This window comes from Engraulis encrasicolus, chromosome 16 (genome assembly GCF_034702125.1).
Source record: "Engraulis encrasicolus isolate BLACKSEA-1 chromosome 16, IST_EnEncr_1.0, whole genome shotgun sequence".
In the NCBI taxonomy this organism is placed as follows: domain Eukaryota; kingdom Metazoa; phylum Chordata; class Actinopteri; order Clupeiformes; family Engraulidae; genus Engraulis; species Engraulis encrasicolus.
The window spans coordinates 52221153-52247196 of NC_085872.1; the positions used below are offsets into that span (position 1 = coordinate 52221153).

The 26044-nt window shown below is 41.3% G+C and overlaps 1 protein-coding gene across 2 annotated transcripts in view; it reads left to right on the forward strand.

Moving 5' to 3' along the window:
• Positions 1–332: 332 nt before the first annotated feature.
• Positions 333–26044, forward strand: part of stk11 (serine/threonine kinase 11) — a 32582-nt gene continuing 6870 nt past the window's right edge. The window contains exons 1-9 of one of the 2 annotated variants that reach the window (XM_063219805.1): positions 333–1676; positions 4486–4616; positions 8888–8991; positions 11585–11668; positions 12883–12972; positions 18864–18996; positions 20437–20573; positions 20908–21035; positions 22528–22585. In XM_063219805.1, the coding sequence (XP_063075875.1) occupies positions 1538–1676; positions 4486–4616; positions 8888–8991; positions 11585–11668; positions 12883–12972; positions 18864–18996; positions 20437–20573; positions 20908–21035; positions 22528–22585 (1004 nt within the window). In that variant the 5' untranslated portion in view covers positions 333–1537. Of the gene's footprint in view, positions 1677–1706; positions 1767–4485; positions 4617–8887; positions 8992–11584; positions 11669–12882; positions 12973–18863; positions 18997–20436; positions 20574–20907; positions 21036–22527; positions 22586–26044 lie in introns of those variants that run through there. The other variant, XM_063219806.1, reaches the window with a different exon arrangement.

Genomic DNA, 26044 nt, shown 5'->3' on the forward strand with positions numbered 1-26044 from the left:
AAAGTCCAGACCATGAATACGAAATGATGAATACGAAATGGATGTGGTAGTATTATGGGATGGTCAGGACCAGGCTAAATGGAAATGGTAGTATTATGGGATGGCCAGGACCAGGCTAAATGAAATGGTAGTATTATGGGATGGCCAGGACCAGGCTAAATGGATGTGGTAGTATTATGGGATGGTCAGGACCAGGCTAAATGGAAATGGTAGTATTATGGGATGGCCAGGACCAGGCTATAGCTGCCCTATACATTGAGCATGTTGTGGTGCAGCACTACAGTAATATTCATAATAGTAATTTCTGTTTTGTATTTTGTTCTCACAGGGCAACACCTGATGACCATACAGGCCGAGATGGGGACCCATCACTGGAGTTAATAAGCCCTCAAGACTCAAACCCCCTGGTGGAGAGCCCCATTTCTGGACTTTGTAGTCTTTTTCTCCCATTGAAACCCATTATAAGACGTGGCTTTTGAACTACAAAAATGGAATAATCCCTCTCACTCCCTGTTGCCGTCGGGATAACTGAAAACTGATGCTACTTGGAATTCAGCCAAAAGCCAAGAAGGATCAACTTCAAAACACAATCTTCAATATCAAGACTTTTCTGCAAAAGCCCTGAAGAAACGAGAAAGAGCGACTGTTTTGCTAGAGAAAATATCCAATCTCATCTTTTTGTCTGTGTGCGTGTTCAGCAAAAGATAGAGCTGTGGATTTAATTCATGAAGAAGACTCTTCTGGGAGGAAACAAAAATCTTCAAGAAAAGGACGACTCCACTTGCGACCCAGCAGTGAAACATTTACCAAAGACAAACCGTTTCCTTTTTTTGAGGGGGACAGATTCAAGGATTTTTGAATTGAGCAAGCATGATGCCAAAATAAAAGCACATCCCCTACTTTTGCAAAGACAGAAGATGAGACTACACTAGTCCTGCAACACTGACCGAAAACGAGAGACCGAGAACGCCTTGACTTTTATTTTATTACCATTTTTTCCTCTCATTTGTGTGCGTGTGTGTGGGTTTGGTTTTTCGGGAGGATAACACTGACAAAAAGTCACCTGCTCCTACTTATTTTAATTTTTGGTGTAACGTTTCTGGTGTAAACCCTTCTTCAGACGTCTTTTTTTTTTTTTTTTTTTGGTTTTTGCACATTTTTTAAACTTTTTTTTTTAAAACATAAGAAGATGTAACGTCATGCACACGCCTCAGCACTTCTCCGAGTACAATTAAGACCGCAAGAGCATCTGAGAGACTATTAAGACCGCAAAAGCATCAGAGAAAACACTTTCTTTCCCCCCACACATTTTTTTCTGTTCCCAGAAACTGAACAGGATGAAAGAACTCTGGCACTTCTGGAAAGAAGTCTCGTCTGGTTAACCATCTGAAAGGCGACCAGTAGAGGAACGTTACTCGTGGAGGTGGTGCTAGGTCGCGCACAACGCCGTCTGCAGCTTTGAAGCTTTGTGTGTGTGACAGAGAAGAAGACAATAGAGAGAGGAGGTTTTTTGTTTGTTTTTTTATCATTAGTTTTTATGAATATTTTCTCTTGTGGTGAGTGCTTCGTGTGTTCTGTTGAGAAGAAGAGCCAGGTCGCCGTGACGATGAGCGTGGGAGACTTGCATCACCTGGACTACCTGGGGGAAGGAGAGCTGGGCATCATGGCTGGCATGGGTACGCATTTATATTATTATTATTATTATTATGATTATTATTATTATAACTACCTGGGGGAAGGAGAGCTGGGCATCATGGCTGGCATGGGTATGTACTGTATGGACATTTACAACCACTTTCACCTAGAAGTTTAGTTGACGCGTTGTTAGCAAGCTCTATGAGATTACTCCAAACGGTGAAAGTTTCATGTCCCAACTCCCATTACCTTTCAAATGACAGGTGTGTAAAAAGTGCTGGGCTGGCCCAATGGCTTTTCCTATTGACTCTTGAAGTGCCTTTTTGAAGAGGTCAGCACATCTTCCACAAGAGGACCATTTGTGACTGAACCGTTTAACCTATAAACTTCATTCAAGGACTGTTAGAAAGATCACACGTATGACTCCAATCTGTGAGCAGGACATGTGCCAATTCTTTTTAGTTTTTTTTAACAACAGCGATCTAAAAACTAGAAACTGTTTGGATTCTGCACTCTGCCTTAGAGCACAATACTAACTGCCATACAGTCAATCAGAACAGGTGCTGCCAATACAGGGTTCCATCTCAACTGTCACTTTCTCTCAACATTCTATTCTTAACGAGCAGCTGCACTACCGTTCTAGAAGTCTATTGTTCAGCTCTTCAATGCAATGAATATTGTCTTGCTGGAATGCTCTTGACAGGCAGCTGCTTGGCTTAATGGTAAAGGTGCTAGATCAGCAGTATGGTGGTTGGGAGTTCCCACTCGGACACATGTTGATTTACAAAATTATATCATATGCAGTGTTCTTTAGCCAACTTAAAATACCATGCATGTCATTTAGTATCAATGGCAAAGGTGCTGGATGAGAGATATGGAGGTTGTGAGTTCGAATCCCACACGGACCCATGTTGATTTTCAAAATTATATCATATGCAGTAGGTATGGCACAAACTGCACTGAAAACCGAAACCGTACAATTCACACACATACCGAACCGAACCGTGCAATCCATCGCAAACCGCAATTCATGTACTGCCCAGAAAAATATGTACAACAGAGATCCTAGGAGTATCTTATCCAGTCTCTCTGAACATTAGCATATAATACCAATGAGAGGATGACAAATAAAATCACACCATTTTCACATTATCAGCCTACATAAACCATATGTAGGTTATTAGTGATAAATCTGATTCTATTAGCCAATTGAAAAGAGGGCCTTTGGAACGCTCAAACAGAGCACATCACTTTATAACTGCAGTTATATAAATATTGTTTAATATTCCCAGTGCACCATTTATCATGAACTAAAAAAAAGAACAGTAGAGAACCGAAAACCGTGACCTTGACACCGTGATATGAACCGCACCGTGAATTTTGTGAACCGTACCACCCCTAATATGCAGTGTTCCTTAGCCAACTTAAAATACCATGTATGTAATTCAGTATATCCCCAAAACGCGGAGCCACAACACTTTCAAGATGGCTGAATCCAAGATGGCTGAATTGATTCGCTCATAACTTCTTACTGGGTGGATGGATTGTTCCCACATTTCTTTTAGCCTTGTTTTCTCAACAGTAGTTTGTTTTTAATTTAGGTATAGAGATATCAAAAATAAAACTGCTCAGCTCTGCCCCAAAAGGCAAGCCCGCTTACAGCATTTTCTGCGAGAATGCAATCTAGTTTTCATTGTATTTTGGTGATAAAAGGTATCGGTATTGGTACACATTAATGTACTCATACTTGTATCGGTTTTCAAAAAGTAGTATCGGTGCATCCCTAATGTTTTATGAACGAAAAAGCCTCCTACACTCTGATCTGTCGGAACACTCTCTCCTGACCCAAACTTGCACAAAATCGATGAATAAAAAAAAACGACAAGGGGTATGGACACACAAAGTATATTTTGAAATCTCCAAGCCGAGCCAGTCGTTTTAGTGTTTGAATGGTGTCTATCTCGAAAGGCCTAGGAGGAGAATCGGTTTCTATTTTTACTGACCTGCACAAGAGAAGCAAGCAAGCAAGAAACTGTACTTTGAGATTACTATAAGCAGGACTTGCTCTAATAATAAAAATAACTAGAAATGCCCTCAGTGCAGACTTCGGCCAAGGAAGCTGTTTGATGGAACATTTGACCGTTACACCCTCATTTTGCTTTTTGCCTTGTTTTTGTGGCGCTATAAACTGGAATGACAAAATCATTCTGCATATCCCGCAACTGATGAAACGGATTATTGTTTATCCTCACTCCACAGGCATGGGGATGGACACCTTAAAGGGCCGTACACACACGTCGCTGCTATTTACTCGCTACTTGCTCACTCGCCTACTTGCCACTCGCTCTGGGTGATTTTGTTTACTGGTTGTCATGGTTCCCGCTGTCCGCGCCAATAACGTCCGTACGAAACAAAATGTAGGCCTACGCTGTTTAACGTTGATCGTGTGCTGTGCACAACCATGCATATGATCCTTTGATGGCGTACACTGTATTTTCCTCAACACTTTTAACCAAAGTGTGATGGCGTGCAGAAGTTGGGTGGTCAGAACACCACAGGGGTAACGTCACCTGTCAATAATCTGTATACGGCATTCCAGTTGGTTACTCTTTTAACTCGCGTCGCTCGAAGATAAAATAAGTTTATCTCGGAACCCGCCCACATCGCATCGCTTGTACTCTCCTCGCCTACTCGCCAGCGAGACTCGCTGGAACACGTAGACATTCTATTGACTTCATCCGCTGAGCGAGTAACTAGCAGCGACGTGTGTGTACGGCCCTTTATATTGTTTATCCTCTCTCCACAGGCATGGGGATGGACACCTTTATATTGTTTATCCTCTCTCCTCAGGCATGGGGATGGACACCTTTATCCACCGGATAGACTCCACGGAGGTGATCTATCAGCCGCGGAGGAAGAGAGCCAAGCTGGTGGGCAAATACCTGATGGGGGACCTCCTGGGGGAAGGATCTTATGGAAAGGTGATTAAAATACATTATATTATATTAAGTTATTATTTAGTTATTATTCTTACATTAAGTAATATAAGAGAGCTAAGCTGGTGGGGAAATACTCTGATAGGGCCTAGAAAAAATATTGTTTTGGTTCCGGTTGCCCACCGACCCTATCATGCTTTGTGCGACCCAACATTTTTTTTTTGAGTTTTTGTAATCCTCAAAAAATATATTGTTGTGTGGACGGGTGTTCATATAGACAAGACACAACACGTTTATTCATTCCCATAACTCGCCATCTCTCACTTTCTGCCTGCCTGCAAGTTACTGAATTTGCATCGCATGACTATCCACATAGGAGCAACACACACACACGCGCGCCATAAGGGCCGCCAGCTTGATATTAGAAAACCCCATATGTCACTGCAGAGTTGCGCACCTACTCGGTGTAGGCTAATTATTATGCTACAACATGCTAATTGGTTGTCGTTGTAGCTCGTAAGTTTTAAACAACTTGCCTCATAGTTCTTGCAGACTAATAGCCTACGATGTAGGATAGTTTGGGAACCTGGCGAAAATGCCTGTCAAATAATAAGTCAGTAGCCTTACCTCACCCGACACTGACACAGCCTGACCACCCGCCTCGAAATGCAACACACAGACAACATTTTTATGAGTATCCACGATTTTCGAATGTATTGATATTGTCTCCTCGTGTTAGAAAAGGGCTTCCATTCAGTCGCGCTGCATGTTCGACGAGATGCATAACTCGTTATAACAATAGGCTACTAAAGTAGCACTGTATCAATACCTTGTAAAATAAGTTAATATGAGAGAAGGGAAATGCTTTGCCCAAGTTTTCCTTCATTCTTTCATTTACCACAAGGCTTGGCTAACCAAGAAGTCCGTTGGCCTGCGCCCGTTATTTTCTCGCTCTCTCTCTCTCTGCTTGTCCCTCCACCATTGCACAGGAGCAGGGCGCCTGTCACTGTCTGACTCTCCGCACCTCCTCCAAATAATGAAATAGAAATGAACGATGATGTCGCCACAATTACGACTGTTCGATGAAGACCTAGGACTACTACAGTTTCCTACAATGATGATTTAATGACAATGACGATGTTGCCCCTCAATCACCCGCCATTAAAACATTCATATCGCCTCAGGTGTCTACATCCTCGCGTTAAACAAAAAAGTGAGTAAATAGAATGTTTGCAAGCCTTCATCCACCTTGAAACCTTCATCCCAATGAAAATATGGTCTACAACGGATGATGGAAAGGAATCAAAAAAGTAAACGGGACATAGGCATAGGCCTACAGGAGTTAAAATAGCAGTGTCAGGCAACTGACAGCTGGACAGGTTTTGCCAGAAACGGTAGGCTATTACGCATCATATCCTCATTTCGGTGACGGTCAGTATAATTGGCTCATTAATGCTTATTGTAGGCTATTTCATTGTAGCTTTAGCAGGCCTCACTCCACCTTGGCATTGTTTCAACAACGTGTATGACGAAATCTGGCGCATGTGGGGGTTTGGGGGTGTCGGACATTTAAAAAAAATTGAAAGAAAAAAAAATGAAAAAAAACGAAAAAATTCCGACCGACCCATGACCAAAGCTGACAACCAACCGGAACCAAACTTTTAATTTTCTTAGGCCTAGGGGACCTCCTGGGGGAAGGATCTTACGGGAAGGTGAATATATAGATAACGTCATCTTTATTACACACACTGTATTATATTATAAAATAGTATTATGCCTATAGAAGTAATATAAGAGGGCCAAGCTGGTGGGGAAATACCTCTGATAGGGGACCTTCTGGGGGAAGGATCTTACGGAAAGGTAAAGTAATACTGTGTATATTAGGGCTGTAACGATATTGTATCGAACCGAGAAATCGTGATACTCAGAGTCACGATACTGTATCGTGCTACAAGGAGGCAGTATCATGATACACAGAGTCACGATACTGTATCGCGATACAAGGAGGCAATATCGTGATACGCCCTTTTAACGTTTAGATACCCATCAGCCCAGAAAAGAACCACATGATATGAATTGATTGTGCTTCCAAGCATCATCATTATACAGTATAAAGACTTTTTTTTAAATTATTAGTAGCCTCTTGTAACCTATTCTACCAATAAACTATCATAGTTTTTATTCATAAAGTTTATAATGTTGGCAAATGTGAAATCATGGGGTGTATCGAACCGTAGGTCATGAATCGTGATACAAATCAAATCGTGAGTTGAGTGTATCGTTACATCCCTAGTCTATATATTTATATACTGGAGAGAGAGAGAGAGAGAGAGAGAGAGAGAGAGAGAGAGAGAGAGAGAGAGAGAGAGAGAGAGAGAGAGAGAGAGAGAGAGAGAGAGAGAGAGAGAGAGAGAGAGAGAGAGAGAGAGAGAGAGAGAGAGAGAGAGAGAGAGAGAGAGAGAGAGAGAGAGTCTATTTTACACGGTATTATAACTTAGTATTGGGCATATATAAGTAACATAAGAGAGCTAAACTGGAGAGAGAGAGAGAGAGAGAGAGAGAGAGAGAGAGAGAGAGAGAGAGAGAGAGAGAGAGAGAGAGAGAGTCTATTTTACACGGTATTATAACTTAGTATTGGGCATATATAAGTAACATAAGAGAGCTAAACTGGAGAGAGAGAGAGAGAGAGAGAGAGAGAGAGAGAGAGAGAGAGAGAGAGAGAAGAGAGAGAGAGAGAGAGAGAGAGAGAGAGAGAGAGAGAGAGAGAGAGAGAGAGAATATATTATAGCTTAGTATTGGGCATATATAAGTAACATAAGAGAGCTAAGCTGGTCCACAAATACCTGATGGATTACCTACTGGGGGAAGGATCTTATGGAAAGGTGATTAAAATCTATTATACATTATGTATGTTAATTATGATATAACCACACATGGTATTATAGAATTGGGTGTTATCGCGTTGGCCTGTAAAAGAGCCAAGTTTCTAGTTATCTATCTCCATGTTAAACTGTGAGACTGTCTGAGGGCAGTTTAGGAAAATTATTATAATGAGAATAATTTATTTCATTTTCAGGTTAAGTAGACGTTGGATTCTGAGACTCTGTGCCGGAGGGCAGTTTAGGATTACCGTAATAATAATAAAAATAATAATAGCAATAATAACAATAATAATAATAATAGTAATGATAATAATAATAATTTATATATATTTATTATCCATCTCTAGGTAAAGGAGATGCTGGACTCTGAGACTCTGTGCCGGAGGGCAGTTTAGGATTAATAATAACAATAATAATAATAATAATAATAATGTATATATATTTAATATGTATTATATCTCTAGGTGAAGGAGATGCTGGACTCTGAGACTCTGTGCCGGAGAGCCGTTTAGGATTAATAATAATAATAATAATAATAATAATAATAATAATGTATATATATTTATTATATCTCTAGGTAAAGGAGATGCTGGACTCTGAGACTCTGTGCCGGAGAGCCGTTTAGGATTAATAATAACAATAATAATAATAATAATAATAATAATAATGTATATATATTTAATATGTATTATATCTCTAGGTAAAGGAGATGCTGGACTCTGAGACTCTGTGCCGGAGAGCCGTTTAGGATTAATAATAACAATAATAATAATAATAATAATAATGTATATGTATTTATTCTCCATCTCTAGGTGAAGGAGATGCTGGACTCTGAGACTCTGTGCCGGAGAGCCTTTTAGGATTAATAATAATAATAATAATAATAATAATAATGTATATATATTTAATATGTATTATATCTCTAGGTGAAGGAGATGCTGGACTCTGAGACTCTGTGCCGGAGAGCCGTTTAGGATTAATAATAATAATAATAATAATGTATATATATTTATTATTATATCTCTAGGTGAAGGAGATGCTGGACTCTGAGACTCTGTGCTGGAGGGCAGTTTAGGATTAATAATAACAATAATAATAATGTATATGTATTTATTATTATATCTCTAGGTGAAGGAGATGCTGGACTCTGAGACTCTGTGCCAGAGAGCCGTTTAGGATTAATAATAATAATAATAATAATGTATATTATTATCTATCTAGGTAAAGGAGATGCTGGACTCTGAGACTCTGTGCCGGAGAGCCGTTTAGGATGATGATTATTATTATTAATAATAATAATAATAATAATAATAATAATAATAATGTATATATTCTCCATGTCTAGGTAAAGGAGATGCTGGACTCTGAGACTCTGTGCCGGAGAGCCGTTTAGGATTAATAATAATAATAATGTATTTATTATTATATCTCTAGGTGAAGGAGATGCTGGACTCTGAGACTCTGTGCCGGAGAGCCGTGAAGATCCTGAAGAAGAAGAAGCTGCGCAGGATCCCCAACGGAGAGGCCAACGTCAAGAAGTGAGTAGCGCCATGTTTGTAGTCCAATATCCACATCTTATAATGGGTTTCAATGGGAGAAAAGACTACACACTTGGCCAGTGTTTCTCAACCTTATTTTAGGCGAGGCACCCTTTCAATTCATGAAAAATTACAAGGCACCCCAATCCAACAAAGTAGAGAAAAGTAACACATTTTGAGACGTCACACGACCTACGTTCGAAGTTGCAGCTGGCTGGGGCGACCTATATTTACTTTGTTGTGTGTAAATGGCAGATGAAAGATTCCACTGACTAGCATTAACTTATCAATTTAGACAAATATGTATTACATTGCGCAATGTATTTATCAGCCACGTTTCCCCGGCAACCCTGTTGAGAAACACTGGCCTAGGCCACCTGAAGAGGCCGTTTTTGTAGCTCAATAGCCAGGTCGTGTGGTGCATTCTTTTGAAACTCAGTTGTCGGAAACCCCGCCCTTCGCCTCGGGAAAGTACAATAGAACGTGTACTCTGATCGGGGTTCCGAAACACAAACTCGGAGCACTTCGTTCGGTGTACTTCGAGATCGTTATACGTTGGTGCTTTCAGACATTTGTATTGTCCCCAACTTTTACAATAGAACACGTACAATTGATGTGAATGGAGAACAAACTCTACCATCAAAAGAATGAGCCATGACTAAACCATATAAAATGAAACTAACCGAACTAAAAGTTGCAGTTTGCTGTTCAACGTTAGTGTTTTCAGACATTTGTATTGTCCCCAGCTGTTGCAATAGAACGCAGTTACAACTGATGTCGGGAGAGCAACCTCGGGTCCAGTTTGTATTTCGGAACCCCGATCTGAGTACTCGTTCTTTTGCACTGTCCCGAGGCGGGGGGGCGGAGGGAGGGGGATGGACACTCACAATATTTAGAGGGTTCCCACTGGTGCTTGAATTCCTTGAAAATGCTTGAATTTCAATTAAGTGTTTTCAAGGTTGTGGAAATGCTTGAATTTTTGGTGAAGTGCTTGAAAATGCTTGAAATTTGTGTCAAGTCAAACTCAGTCAGCCAAATAATAGGAATAACTTGTTCAGGTATATCAAAATTCTGAGGGAGTGAGATGTCTGATGGGATTTGCCATTCGACACCCTAAAATTGATTAGAATGCAGAGAATTGCATCTTAAAAACACAAAAATTTCGGAGGGAGGACCCCCACACCCCCCTCCCTCGACCTATTTAAAGGTGCTAGAAAACTGAAAATTTGGTGCTTGAAGGTACTTGAAAAGTGCTTGAATTCGTTCATGAAAAAAGTATGGGAACCCTGTATTTAATATATACATATATTTTCATGGCTAATATACAGCATCAACTTAAAATGTCAACCTTTTTAATACATTTTTTAACCTTTTCACCAAATTAGCTGTTATTAAAACTTAGAAAGTACGTATCACGATATAACCAACTTTTGCGATACGTGTATCGCAAGCCGTGATATCGCGATATCGATACATTTTCGATATATCAGCCCTAGTTCCAATGGGAGAAAAGACCACACACACACACACACACACACACACACACACACACACACACACACACACACACACACACACACACACACACACACACACACACACACACACACATGCTTTTGTTTCCCTCTCTCTCTCTCTCTCTCTCTCTCTCTCTCTCTCTCTCTCTCTCTCTTCTCTTCTCTCTCTCTCTTCTCTTCTCTTCTTCTCTTCTCTTCTCTTCTCTTCTCTTCTCTTCTCTTCTCTTCTCTTCTCTTCTCTCCCTCTCCCTCTCCCTCTCCCTCTCTCTCTCTCTCTCTCTCTTCTCTCCCTCTCCCTCTCCCTCTCCCTCTCTCACCCACACATACACCAGACTGTTTCAGCTCTCCTCTTCGCTGTCAGAGCCTTAGGGGGATTTGTTAATTACACTTAAGCACTTTCAGCAATTAATTTGTGTGTGTGTGCGTGCATGTGTGTGAAAGAGAGAGCCTGAAAGAAAGCTCTGCTATCGTGTGTGTGTGTGTGTGTGTGTGTGTGTGTGTGTGTGTGTGTGTGTGTGTGTGTGTGTGTGTGTGTGTGTGTGTGTGTGTGTGTGTGTGAAGGTGAGAGAGAGACACTGCTCCTTACCGCAGCTGTGCGTGTGTGCATGTGCAAGATGAAATTCTGTTGCTGTTTCATTTTCGGATGTGTGTGCGGTGCAGTAAGCGTCAGGACATTGTAGTTTTCAGTCATTCTGTGTCCGTCACACACACACACACACACACATGCAATGTCACACATGCACATACACCCTTTTCATTGCACATATGCTCTCTCTCTCTCTCTGTCTCTCTCTCTCTCCCTCCCTCTCTCCCTCTCTCTCTCTCTCCCCCCCCTACCAATAATAATTATCATCATCAGTGATTATTGTTCATCTATTTTTCTCTAGGGAGACGTCTGCAGCACAATAATAATAATAATAATAATATGTATAATAATAATAACAATATGTATACTATATGAATGTTAATAATAATAATAATAATATGTATAATAATATGTATACTATATGAATGTTAATAATAATCTACTTTGTATAATAATCTACTTTGTGTGTTTTCCTCTTGTGTGTCTCCAGGGAGATCCAGCTCCTGAGGCGCCTGCAGCACAAGAACGTTATTCAGCTGGTGGACGTGCTCTACAACGAGGAAAAACAGAAGATATATCCTTACAAACAATAATGAATATTTATATATATTATATTTACAATTAATATTAGAAGATATATCCTTACAAATAATAATGAATATTTATATATATTATATTTACAATTAATAGCAGAAGATATCCTTACAAACAATAATGAATATTTATATCTATCTATTATATTTAATATTAGAAGATATATCCTTACAAATAATAAGAATATTTATATATATCTACAATTAATATTAGAAGATATATCCTCACAAACAATAATGAATATTTATATATATATTAAATATTAGAAGATATATCCTCACAAACAATAATGGATATTTATACATATTATATTTACAATTAATATTAGAAGATATATCCTCACAAACAATAATGAATATTTATATATATCTTATATTAGAAGATATATCCTCACAAACAATAATGAATATTTATATATATTATATTTAGAAGATATATCCTTACAAACAATAATGGATATTCATACATATTATATTTACGTTTAATATTAGAAGATATATCCTCACAAATAATAATGAATATTTATATATATTATATTTACAATTAATATTAGAAGATATATCCTTACAAACAATAATGAATATTTATATATATTTACAATTAATATTAGAAGATATATCCTTACAAACAATAATGAATATTTATACATATTATATTTAATATTAGAAGATATATCCTTACAAACAATAATGAATATTTATATGCTCTACAACGAGGAAAAATAGAAGATATATCCTTACAAACAATAATGAATATTTATATATATTATATTTACAATTAATATTAGAAGATATATCCTTACAAACAATAATGAATATTTATATATATTATATTTACAATTAATACTAGAGGGAAAGCAGAAGATATACCCTTACAAATAATAATGAATATTTATATATATTATATTTACAATTAATAGCAGAAGATATCCTTACAAATAATAATGAATATTTATATGTATTATATTTACAATTATTGTTACAAGACATATCCTTACAAATAATAATGAATATTTTTATATATTTTATATTTACAATTAATATTAGAGGAGAAGCGGAAGATGGGAGAAATGGGAGAAAAGACTACACACTAGGCTACCTGAAGAGGTCATTTTTGTAGTTCAATAACCACGTCTTACAATGTGTTTCAATGGGAGAAAAGACTACAAACTGTGCTTCCTTGACTGTTGTCCACGTATATGGTGATGGAGTACTGCGTGTGTGGCATGCAGGAGATGCTGGACAGCGTCCCTGAGAAGAGGTTCCCCATCTTCCAGGCCCACGGGTAAGAGGCCATTTTTGTAGTTCAATTGCAGCGTCTTATAAGGGGTTTCAATGGGAGAAAAGACTACACATAGCTACCATAAGGAGCCTTTTTTGTAGAAGGTGATAGCCCGTGGCCAGTTTGGGTCATTTGTAGTTCAATAGCCACATCTTGCAATGATTTTCAGTGGCAGAAAAGACAATGGCCATGTCTCAAATGCCACACCTGTGCACTTCGGGCACTGTTTTTCAGTGCCTAGCGCGCTCACGCTGAAAAATTCAGTTGAGCCAGTGCACTGAAAGTGCCAGGATGATCCCTTAACAATGGCGGAAAAATGCAGTGCTTGAATGATGGAAACTGCACGCACTAAACGGCGGCCATGTTGACTATGACACGGAGGAAATGTGGCATTCAGTTCAGTAGAAGAGTTTGGTCAACAGTCTCCTAATTCTGTAAGTAATGTTGATGGGACACCAACCTTTTCATGCCAACCAAAGTATTGTATGTGTGATTGTTGTCCTTTGGGGTGAAGGACATGGAAATACAAGCACCAGACGCTGTGCATTGTAAACAGTAGCCAACTCGTATTTTGGCGAGCTAATGCCATGCTCAGCCGTCACTTCCAGCGAGGGCACAGTGCATAGTGCTCAAATTTTTCCACAACACTATGCACTAAAGACCTCAGTGCACTGTGTGCACTGTGCACTGTCTGTCAGTGCACTGACAAAAGTGTGTCATTTGAGACATAGCCAATGTATAGCTACCATAAGAAGCCATTTTTGTAGTTTGATAGCTGCCTAGGCCAGTGTTTCTCAACAGGGGTGCCGCGGAAATGTGGCTGATAAATAAATTATGTTCTATACTGTATATTTGTCTAAATTGATAAGTTAATGTTAGTCAGTGGAATCTTTCATCTGCCATTTACGCACAATAAAGTAAATATAGGTCGCCCCAGTCAGCTGCAACTTCGAACGTAGGTCGTGTGACGTCTCCAAATGTGTTACTTTTCTAAGCTTGTGTGGTATCGGATGCGATGCCATATTACTGCTTATTGGTTTGAGGTGCCTTGAAATGTTTAATGAATTTAAAGGGTGCCTCGCCTAAAAAAAGGTTGAGAATCACTGGCATAGGCCACATAAAATGGGTTTAGATTAGATTAGATTAGATTATCCTTTATTGTCTCTTCAGGAGAGAAATTCAGAATGGACATGAGAAAGTGTGATTCACAATTAACATCAAATTACCACAATAGACAGACTTAGGACCACAAAGCACAAACAAACATATAAACAGGTAACAGACGACCATTGTTAGTGTTACACCCAATGTGCCAGTTTTGGCCCCGAGTCATCCAAAGGCATATACAAACCTAGATATTGCACATACTCTGAGCTAGAGCTATTGCTCAAAAAAAATAATAAAATAAAATAATAGAGATAAAAACTATAATGCTACATGTACAAAAGTATAATGCTACATAAGAGTACACCACCCCCCACCCCCCCCACACACATACACACACACACACGCACACACACACCCTCTCTCTCTCTCACACACACACACACACACATGCGCACCATTAAGACCTGCTATTTAGTATCCTAATTGACCAAGGGACCATTGAAAATTTGAACCTATTATAGACAGGTCATCAGCTGGGAAAATTAGGCCTTTCGTCCTACCGCACTTTTCTCTGTGGATTACTGACCAGAAGCCCTATTGGAAGAAATTCAAACATGGGGCCACGTCAATTTTTGCTCAGAATTCAATATGGCCGCCATTTTCCAAAATGACTTGTTTTCATGCATTATTACATTGTACTATAAGGTGATATTCATGAACGATGAACTACTTTCAGCACTATTCTGTCCTATTTCCTTACATACATGTTTACAAAGGTTGACTAAACTAAAAGAAATGAAAATAAAGTGGGCCACCTTGCAATATCCAAAGGAAAGTGCTGAAAATAATGATTGAAATGCACATACAGAATCTATGGCTGCGAAAATTAGGCCTGTATGTTGTCCTGTCAGGGTTTGCACAGTGGATTACAGACCAGAAGGCCTATTGAAAAAGATGAAAACTTGGGGCCATCTATGTGCTCCAAAAATCAAAATATTCTCTGTTTTTCAGAATGGCAGACTTTCACACATTTTCTCAATACCGTAAGGCCATAATTACCAATAAAGATGACCTATTTTTCAGTTAAATTGTTATCTCCTTACAGACGTGAGTATAAAGGTTGTCTAGAAAAAGGCATGAATATATATACAGGGGGTGGACAAAATAACTGGGACACCTGTCATTTCAGTGTCATTTAGTTCCTCTTGCGTCCACAGTTAATCCTGTTGGATGTGGTTCATCCTTCTTGGTGGTGTGCAGACATTACCTTGGATACTGTGACTCTTGATACATCACAAAGACAGTTACACAGAATTTCTCCTTTTTGAACTCTGACATGTCACCCATAATGTTGTGTGCATTGCAAAATGCAAAACTGTGCTCTTACCTTGCTAATTGAACCTTCACACTTCACTTTACTGGTGCAATGTGCTATTAATGAATATTGGCCAACAGGCTGGTCCACTTGAGCCATTAAACTTCTAACACTAAAATGATAGGGGGGGGGGTGGCGGGTGATGATGTGGAGGAGCGGGGGGATGAATGAGGGGGTGAGTGGGGGTAGGGGGGCAGAGTGGGGTTAGGGGGGAATGAGTCGGGGTTGAATTAGGAGGTGGGGGGAAGAATAGTGTGTGGGTGGATGTGTGGGGTTCGGGTGGCAGAATAATGTGTGCGTGTGTGGGGGGCGGGGTAAGTTGAGTCGGGGGGGTGGGGGTGGTTTGACCTGCCACACTTTTCACATTGAGTGGGGGGTGGGCGAGTATTTTGTGGGGGGGGGGTGGGGGAAGAATGAGTCAGGGGGGTTGAGCATGGGGGGCAGAATAGTGGGGGATGAGTGAGGGGTGGAGGGGCAGAGTAGCATGGGAACGATGAGTGAGGGGGTTGGGGGGCAGAATAGTGTGTGTGTGTGTGTGGGGGGGGGGGTGTGTGAGTGAGGGGGTGGAGGAGGCAGAATAGTGTGTAGGGGAAAGACACTGTAGAGCAGGGGAAAGATGAGCGGGGGATACGCGCACGCACACAGGCACGCACACTCACCCTTGCTTTATGCAAAAAAATGTAGGCCTGAAAAACTTCAGAAATCAGTCAGAAATCTAATGTGAAAAGTTTTGCAGATCAATAGCCTTTTTTCAGCAGTCAACTGTGTATGTGTAATTCAATCCTTAGGATATTGTCTGTAGGAAATGTACATCTATCTGTTGCCAACCTTTGTACTCACGTCTGTAGATAGGAGATTTCACTGAAAATAGGTTATCTTTATTGATAATTATGGTCTTACAGTATTGAGAAAAATGTATGAAAGTCTGCCATTCTGAAAAACAGAGAATTGAATTTTGAATTTTGGAGCACATTTGAGATGGCAACCAGATGGTGAAACTTTTTCAATAGGCCTTCTGGTCTGTAATCCACTGTGAAAACCCTGACAGGACAATAGGCCTAATTGTCCCAGCCATAGACTCTGTATGTGCATTTCAATCATTATTTTCAACACTTTCCTTTGGATATTGCAAGGCGGCCAACTTTATTTTCATTTCTTTTAGTTTAGTCAACCTTTGTAAACATGTATGTAAGGAAATAGGACAGAATAGTGCTGAAAGTAGTTAATTGTTCATGAATATCACCTTATAGTACAATGTAATAATGCATGAAAACAAGTCATTTTGGAAAATGGCGGCCATATTGAATTCTGAGCAAAAATTGACGTGGCCCCATGTTTTAATTTCTTCCAATAGGGCTTCTGGTCAGTAATCCATAGAGAAAAGTGCGGTAGGACGAAAGGCCTAATTTTCCCAGCTGATGACCTGTCTATTAGTATTACAGTTGGGTAGCCTGTATCTCTTCCCTGAGGGCAGTATCTCATATTCCCCATGCAAAATATGTTCATCATCCTCTATGATCTTCAGACCCTGTCTTTTTACTGTTTCGTCAAATAAGGCCTGCAGTGATGTGGGAGGGGGCATGCCCATTATTTTCCCTGCTCTCTTAATGAGAGTTTGTAGTTCAGCTTTCAATTTCACAGAAAGGTTCCCAAACCATACAACGATCCCATATCTGATGATTGATTCGATTGAAGCCCTGTAAAAAGCCATCATTATTTCTTTATCAATGCCAAACACTCAACCTCCTAAGGAAATGTATCCGTTGGCTGATTCTCGCACTTAAAAATTTAACGTGCTGAGCCCATTTTAATTGAGAATCTAATACAACCCCTAAGTATTTGTATGTGGAGACCTGCTCCACTGGCTCCCCGTTCAGTGGAGCAGGTTTTGCTTACATTTAATACCAGGTTATTCGACTCGCACCACAACACAGCCTTGTCTACCTCTGACTGGTAGACAGAAGCATCAGAGTCCTGTGTCAGTAAACTAAGAATGACTGTGTCGTCTGAAAATTTGATTATGTGATTGTTTGAGTATTGATTTGTGTATTCATTTGTGTATAATGTGAACAATAATGGGGAACTCACACAACCTTGTGGGACTCCTGTGTTGATTGTGAGTATGTCAGAGAGTGTGGAGTTAATTTTTACCTGTTGTGTCCTATCTGTGAGAAATGCATTATACCATTTAATCATAATAGGGTTGACATGCATTCTTTGTAATTTCTCTAAAAAAAATGAGGCACAATTGTGTTAAACGCAGAACTAAAATATATAAAAAGGAGCCTGGCATATGCCTTGGTGTTTTCAAGGTGCTTAATTATAAGATGAGATATAGTGCAAAGTTCGTCCGCAGTACTCCTTCCATCCTAATAGGCAAACTGATAGGGGTCGAGAAGGTGTTGCACCTGTGTTCTCAACTCCCCCAGCATTATACACTCAAATGTTTTCATCACCACTGATGTTAAGGCAACCGGTCTAAAATCATTATTCTCGCGTGGACAAGGTTTCTTGGGTATTGGAATTATTATTGCTTTTTTCCACGCTGAGGGTATAATGTGCATGTCCACAGACAGCTGGAACAGTGGGCACCAGGCTGCTGAGCAAAGTCATGTAAAATTCGTGGGGAGATCCCATCTGGCCCACTGGCTTTCCTTGTAGAGCCTTAAATGCCTTCACAACCGTAGGAATGTCGATCACTAGTTCAATGCCTACATCATCATTATATGTTGTAATTGAAGCCATATCCCCAACATTCACAGTATCAAACCTTTGATACTGGAAGATGGATAGATGGAAGACTGTACACTTGAAGGCCCACGATTACCGCGTCAATAACCGTGCCTTATACAGTAATGGGTTTAAGTGTGAGGAAAGACTACAAAATGGCTAACTGAAGAGGCCATGTTTGATAGTTCATATTCGAATGGAAGATGAAGACTCTCGGTTGGCCATCTTCCAGGCCCGCGGGTAAGAGAGACGCATAAACAGCAGTGCTCCTGGAATGTCATGGACATGCAATTTTGTCAAACATAGTAGCACAACTAACAGTATACGTTGGTTTACTTGCCACTCTAAAATGGTTAACGATGGATGGATGGATGGATAGATGGATGGATGGATGGATTCTCCAGTCAGAGTATTTGGGAACCAACTAACCTCTCTCTCTCTCACTCTCTGTCTCTGTCTCTCTCTTTCTTTCTTTCTTTCTTTCTTTCTTTCTTTCTTTCTTTCTTTCTTTCTTTCTTTCTTTCTTTCTTTCTTTCTTTCTTTCTTTCTCTCTCCTCTCTCTCTTCTCTCTCTCTCTCTCTCTCTCTCTCTTTCTTCCTCTCCCCCCCCTCTCTCTCCTCTCCTCCCCTCTCTCTCTTCCTCTCTCTCTCTCTCCTCTCCCCCCCCCTCCCCCTCTCCTCAGCTATTTCTGCCAGCTCCTCGATGGCCTAGAGTATCTCCACAGTCAGGGGATCGTGCATAAAGACATCAAACCTGGAAACCTGCTGCTCACCACCGACGGGGCCCTCAAGATCTCCGACCTGGGAGTAGCAGAGGTAAGACCAGAGGCCATTTCTGTAGTTCTATAGTCACGTCTTATAAGGGGTTTCAATTGGAGAAAAGACTACACAGGATCATAGCGCTCAAGATCTCCGACCTGGGAGTAGCAGAGGTAAGACCAGAGGCCATTTCTGTAGTTCAACAGCTGTGTTTTATAGTGGGTTTCAATGGGAGGAAAAGACTACACACTAGGCTACCCAAAGAGGCTATTTATGTAGTTCTACTGTCACGTCTTATAATGGGTTTCAATTGGAGAAAAGACTACACACTAGGCTACCCAAAGAGGCTATTTATGTAGTTCTACTGTCACGTCTTATAATGGGTTTCAATTGGAGAAAAGACTACACAGGATCACAGCACTGAACATCTCCGACTCGCCTGCTACACTTAACACTCCATTCTATCTAATTTACCTCAACTTTGAACACCCTCTGGCCAAGGCTCCTTCCAATCAAGTCCGAGTCAAGTCACGAGTTGAGACACATTTGTCCAGGTCCAAGTCACGAGTTAAGACACATTTGTCCAGGTCCAAGTCCAGAGTTGAGACACATTTGTCCAGGTCCAAGTCACGAGTTAAGACACATTTGTCCAGGTCCAAGTCACGAGTTAAGACACATTTGTCCAGGTCCAAGTCACGAGTTAAGACACATTTGTCCAAGTTGAACCCAAGCCAAGTTCGAGTCTTTTTTTCCCCGAGTCCTTAAAATGTCACCATGTATGTATTCTACACACACTGTTGACAACTGCTTTTGGTTATGGATTCATTACCTCTCACATTCTTAAATGAAAACAGGTAATATTTTCACAGACATATGCAGAAAAGCAAGTAAACTGTCAAGCCCTAAGTCAATAGCATACAAGTCCGAGTGAAGTCACAAGTCATATTTATTATTGCAAAGTCAAGTCTCAAGTCATCCATTAGTGACTCAAGTCACAAGAAACAAGTCACAAGTCCACATCTCTGGCTGTCACATTGCATGTCAAAATGGCTTTCCACAACAATAGGCTGAATTTGAATCTCCCTCTCCCTCGTTCTCGCTCTAACTCTCTCTCTCTCCCTCTGTGTTAAGCTCTGAGGCAGCCTTGGATATTTCCTCATAGGACAGCACACCATCAGGTTTTTCCCTCTGCCCATCAGCTAGCTGTGGCAAGCCCTGCAACAGCACCTCCATGGATCTTGCTCTCTTCTCTTTAGACCAGAAGAAGGCCTTTGACAAAGTCTCACACATGTACATGCTAAAAACCCTGAAAGCCTTTGGGTTTGGGGAGGGGTTTGCATCATACATCTCGTTGCTGTACAAGGATGTGTACAGTATGTTGAAGATCAATGGATCTTTGACAAGGCGGTCTCTCTCTCTCTCTCTCTCTCTCTCTCTCTCTCTCTCTCTCTCTCTCTCTCTCTCTCTCTCTCTCTCTCTCTCTCTCTGCTCCTCCAGGCTCTTCACCCGTTTGCTGAAGACGACACGTGTAGGACCAGCCAGGGCTCCCCGGCCTTTCAGCCGCCAGAGATCGCCAACGGCCTCGACACCTTCTCTGGCTTCAAGGTGGACATCTGGTCCGCAGGCGTCACACTGTGAGTAGACCCGCACGTGCAGTACTAGTAGTAGTAGAGTTGAATAGTAGAGATTGCCAATGACCTAGACACCTAGAGTTGAATAGTAGTTTAGTGGTACAGTAGTAGAGATTGCCAATGACCTTCTCTGGATTCAAGGTCAGCAGGCGTTACACTGTGAGTAGACCCACACATGCGTGGTAGTGGTAGTAGTGGTAGTAGTGGTAGTAGTATTGGTGGTGGTGGTGGTGGTAGTATTGTGCGGTAGACTTCTTTCTTTTGAAGAAATCAATTCATTCATTCATTCATTCATTCAATGCTGTTTGTGTTTTTTTCTGTGTTTTTTTCCCTCCAGATATAATATTACGACGAGCCTGTACCCGTTCGAAGGGGACAACATCTACAAGCTGTTTGAGAACATCGGCAAGGGAGACTACTCGATCCCGGAGGAGTGTGGCCCTCTACTGTCGGACCTCCTCAGGGGTGAGACGCGCTCTACCGTACGACTATTAGTGAAAGAAAGTGAAAGCCCATTGGGAAACTCCAACTCCCATTGTCATTGTGACACAGCACTCCACAGCACACAAGTGAACACTGCACACTGCACACAACGAAATTGCATTTATGCCTCACCCGTGCAAGGGGGCAGCCCTCAGTGGCGCCCCTTGGGGAGCAGTGCGGTGGGACGGTACCATGCTCAGGGTACCTCAGTCATGGAGGAGGATGGGGGAGAGCACTGGTTTACCGTACGACTTTACCGCAGGCGTTGAACGCGTGGAAAGATGTGGAAGTAATTGACTTTGTATGGGAGAGCAGGCGGCAGAAGCGTGCAAAGCAGCACACACGTTTCTAGAGGCGAGGGCTCAGGATTTTTTTTTTCACCATCACCCCTGAAGGGCTTCACAATTAATCGAAAATCGTGATTAAATGATCAAATCCAAGTCGTGATTTCAATCATGATTTAATCGTGGCAATAGTGTCCTACCTTTGAGAGCGTCCTTGAAGCCAGAACATACTGACAGGCTAGTGTTTCTGGCCAGAAATCTGTCCACCTAAGTTCCATGTTGTTGCCTTTACATAATTATTATTACAATTCATTTTATTTTGCTCATCCCATAATTCATTCTTGGATATATTTCATCTTGTTATAATTTTGCGATATCTTGTTTCCCAAATTCTGGAGTAGTGTTGGGTGCAGTTGTGGCGATGTGGTCGCACTGACCACATTTGACCACCAGGTGGTAGTGTGGAGCTAATTGGAGAAATGAGGTCAGAAAATAAATCTAGTGGAGAAATAAATTAAATAAATATATTTACATGGACTGATGACTCATAAACAACACAACACACAAACATGAACAGACACACACACACACACACACACACACACACACACACACACACACACACACACACACACACACACACACACACACACACACACACACACACACACACACACACACACACACAGCAAAGTCATGACGTAGCACTTGAGGTGCTATTTTGGTGGCAGTGTATTGCAATGAAGCGCACGCACACACACACACATGCACACACACACACACACACATATACACGCACGCGCACACACACACATATGTTTGTTTGTCTGCTTCTCTCTCTCTCTCTCTCTCTCTCTCTCTCTCTCTCTCTCTCTCTCTCTCACTCCCCCTCTCTTTCCCTCTCTCTCTTTCTCTCTTCCTCCCTCTCTCTCTCTCCCCCTCTCTCTCTGTCCCCTCGCCCCTCTCTCTCTTCCTCCATCTCTCTCTATTCTTCCATCTCTCTCTCTCTCTCTCTCTGTCTCTCTCTCTCTCTCTCTCTCTCTGTCTCTCTCTCTCAAACTTGTAAAGCAAAGTTTATGAGTCTATGAATCTGCTACACACACATTAATGTAATCCTCTCTCTATTCCTCCATCTCTCTCTCTCTCTCTCTCTCTCTCTCTCTCTCTCTCTCCATCTCTCTGTTTTCCAGGTATGCTAGAGTATGACCCGGTCAAGAGGTTTTCAATACAACACATACGCCAACACAAGTAAGTCGGAACACACACACACACACACACACACACACACACACATACACACACACACACACACACACACACACACACACACACACACACACACACACACACACACACACACACAGACCAGAAGATGGATTGATTGATTTGTTAATAAATTGATTGATCATAAGGACAGAAGACACACACACACACACACACACACACACACACACTGTATACAGCCATACAGACCTATGAAACATCACACACACAGACAAAGCACATTCACCAATATGTACACATTATTACATTACATTACATGACATTACATTACATTGCATTTGGCAGACGCTTTATAACCAAAGCGACTTTCAAAAGAGGACATAATCAAGCCAACATCACAAGCAAATACAAAGTGCACAGGAGATATACAGAACAACAAGTGCAGTTGCAAAGACGGGTTAGTTTTTTTGTTTTTTTGTTTTTGCTTTTGTTTTTTAAATTAATAAAGAGTACACATACAGCACACACACACACACACACACACACACACACTCAAACTAAACTAAACTAAACTAAATTAAACATCATGTCAAGAGTCTGCCCTGGGGCTAGGCCAGCTCAAGCATTAGTTTAGTAGCTCCTCTCGAAAGAGGAAGGTCTTTACTTGTTTAGTAGCTCCTCTCCAAAGAGGAAGGTATTTACTTGTTTAGTAGCTCCTCTCGAAGGTCTTTACTTGTTTAGTAGCTCCTCTCGAAGGTCTTTACTTGTTTCTAGAAGGCTGCAATAGATGTGCTAAGTCTTAATACGCTTAATATAACATGCTTGACACTGTCACCTGCCAACCGGCCAAAGGCTGGTATAACGTGACCATTGCAGTCTCGCTAGCCAATTTGGTGTATCAATTTTATCGATGAGATTGTATTGGTTAGTTTGTGGATTTCGTTGTATTTGAGTTCAAGAAAATTCTATGTTTGATTCATTTTCATGTAGAAAGCTATGCACTCATCTTCTTGCTTTAGCATATAATCCCAGGGCTGATTCAGGCTCCATGTCTGATTTCAGGCTTGACAGAGTTTGCAAAAATAAATTGGTAATAATTAGCCATTGGGTTATTCTTATCTCAGAAAGTGTTAAAGGTTCAGTGTTTTCTTCTACTATCAGGCTTGAATAATGGTCATAAACAGGCTATTAAATGTTTGAATAATGTGTCAAAATAGGCCTACGTTGCGTCAGTATGCAGTATCTTGTCGGCGTCGTTAGAGCAGGGAAAAAAGTTCAGGCTCAGGATTTTTTTTCCCACCATCACCGCTGTAATCCCCAGTAGGGATGTTAACTGGTAGCAGTTTAACCGATAGTCGACCGAATCAACTTTAACCGGTTACAATTTTTCTGCCACCGGTTGTAATAATAATGATAATAATTATAATAGTAATTTCCTCCCAAAAAGCCCCCAAAAACGATAATGTTGAGGTTTTGGTACGATAATTCAACATTTACCATCTGCCAACGCTGTCTGGACATGGCATACCATATCGTGGGGCATTCTTAAGAATCGAAAAGAATCGAATCGCTGGCCCCTGTGCAATGCCCTAGCTCCATAACACAATAGCAGTGGAAAAGTAATTGGAAAAAATCTAATCGAACCGAATCGCATCGTATTGTGGGGAATTCTTAAGCATCTGAAAAAAAATCGAATCCCTGATTTAAGAAATCGATCCCATATCGTATTGTCAACCACATGCACACAGTGAAACATGAACGCTCACACACAGACTCAAGACCCACACACACACACACACACACACACACACACACACACACACACACACACACACACAGACTCAAGAAACGTACACACACACACACACACACACACACACACACACACACACAAACACACAAACACACACACACACACACACACACACACACACACACACACACACACACACACACACACACACACACACACACACACACACACACAAGAAACGTGTACACACACACACACACACACACACACACACTGCAGCTCTGACTCATCGATGAAACCCGTAGGGTCTCCTCCCCTCTCCTCTCCTCTCCTCTCCTCTCCTCCTCTCTCCTCCCCTCTCCTCTCCTCTCCTCTCTTTTCGGCTCTGTGCTTCTCTATTCTCTATTTATCTCTTCTCCTCTCCTCTCCTCTCCTCTCCTCTTATACTCCTCTCCTCTTCTCTTCTCTTCTCTTCTCTTCTCTTCTCTCCTCTCCTCTCCTCTCCTTGTTCTCATTTTAGACTAGACAAGTGCAAGCCAGATAAGGTGCGTGTGCGTGTGTGCAAGCGCGTGTGTTTCCCCCGTTACGTCAGTGTGTGTACGTCACACTACAGGCCTTTTAATATTCCACACATATTCTCTACTCCCTCTACTCTCTCTCTCCACATGCAAACCCACACACACTTTCTTTTTTTTCTCTCTTTCTCTCCCTCTCCCTCACTCTCTCACTTTGCATCACACACACACACACACACACAATTTCTCTCTCCCTCTCTCCCCTTGTGTCCCCAGACACACCCGTCTTCCCCCGTCCCACTGGAATCACCTCCTTTCATCTGTTGGTTCTTTTTATTCATTCGTTTCCTCTCCTTTCATCTCTTATACAGACAGACAGACAGACAGACAGACAGACAGACAGACAGACAGACAGACAGGCAGGCAGGCAGGCAGGCAGGCAGGCAGGCAGGCAGGCAGGGGGGCTGGCAGGCAGGCAGGCAGACAGGCAGGCAGGCAGGCAGGCAGGCAGGCAGGCAGGGGGGCAGGCAGAAGTCCTGTTGATTTTCCAGTTTGGTTCATCACAGTCCTCAGTGTGCCATCTAAACTAGAGACTCAAAATCTTACACAGTGCACCTTGAACTACCGTAAATGCATCTCCCAGTTGGGTGCGTAAGAAACACCCCCGTAAGATTACCCCCACCCTGCCCATCATCCCGCCTAAACTAGATAAATTCAAAATCTTACACAGTGCTTTTTTACAGCCCTCATACCTGCAAACTTGTCACCTTTCGGCGAAATTCGCCGTTTTGATCTCAAAATAGGTCACTTATGTGAATCGTGTAGATCCGAAGAGGTTTTTTTTGGGGGGGGGAGGGGTAGACGGACTACAGACAGATAGACTGGATACGGCAGCCTACTCATAGAATCTCTGCTAGTTCTACAGACATTACGGTTGAGAGACATTCTATTGATCTTTTGTTGGTCTACCCCTCCTGTAGTTCCCATTAGCCGCAACGTGTGTCGGGGTAAACATTGGCCAATCAGAGCGCTTATTCAGACGGCTAGTTCTACTAGCGGCAAAACTTTCCGAGACACCGGCTGCACCAGTTGGAGTGAACAGCTGATGAAACGGTGGTCGCGAAACACACGTATCTCCCCCTGTTATTATCTTCTAACTTCGGTACTGTCGCTTTCCCTTTACAAATGACCGCTGTCCTAATCGCCGTTTCAAAT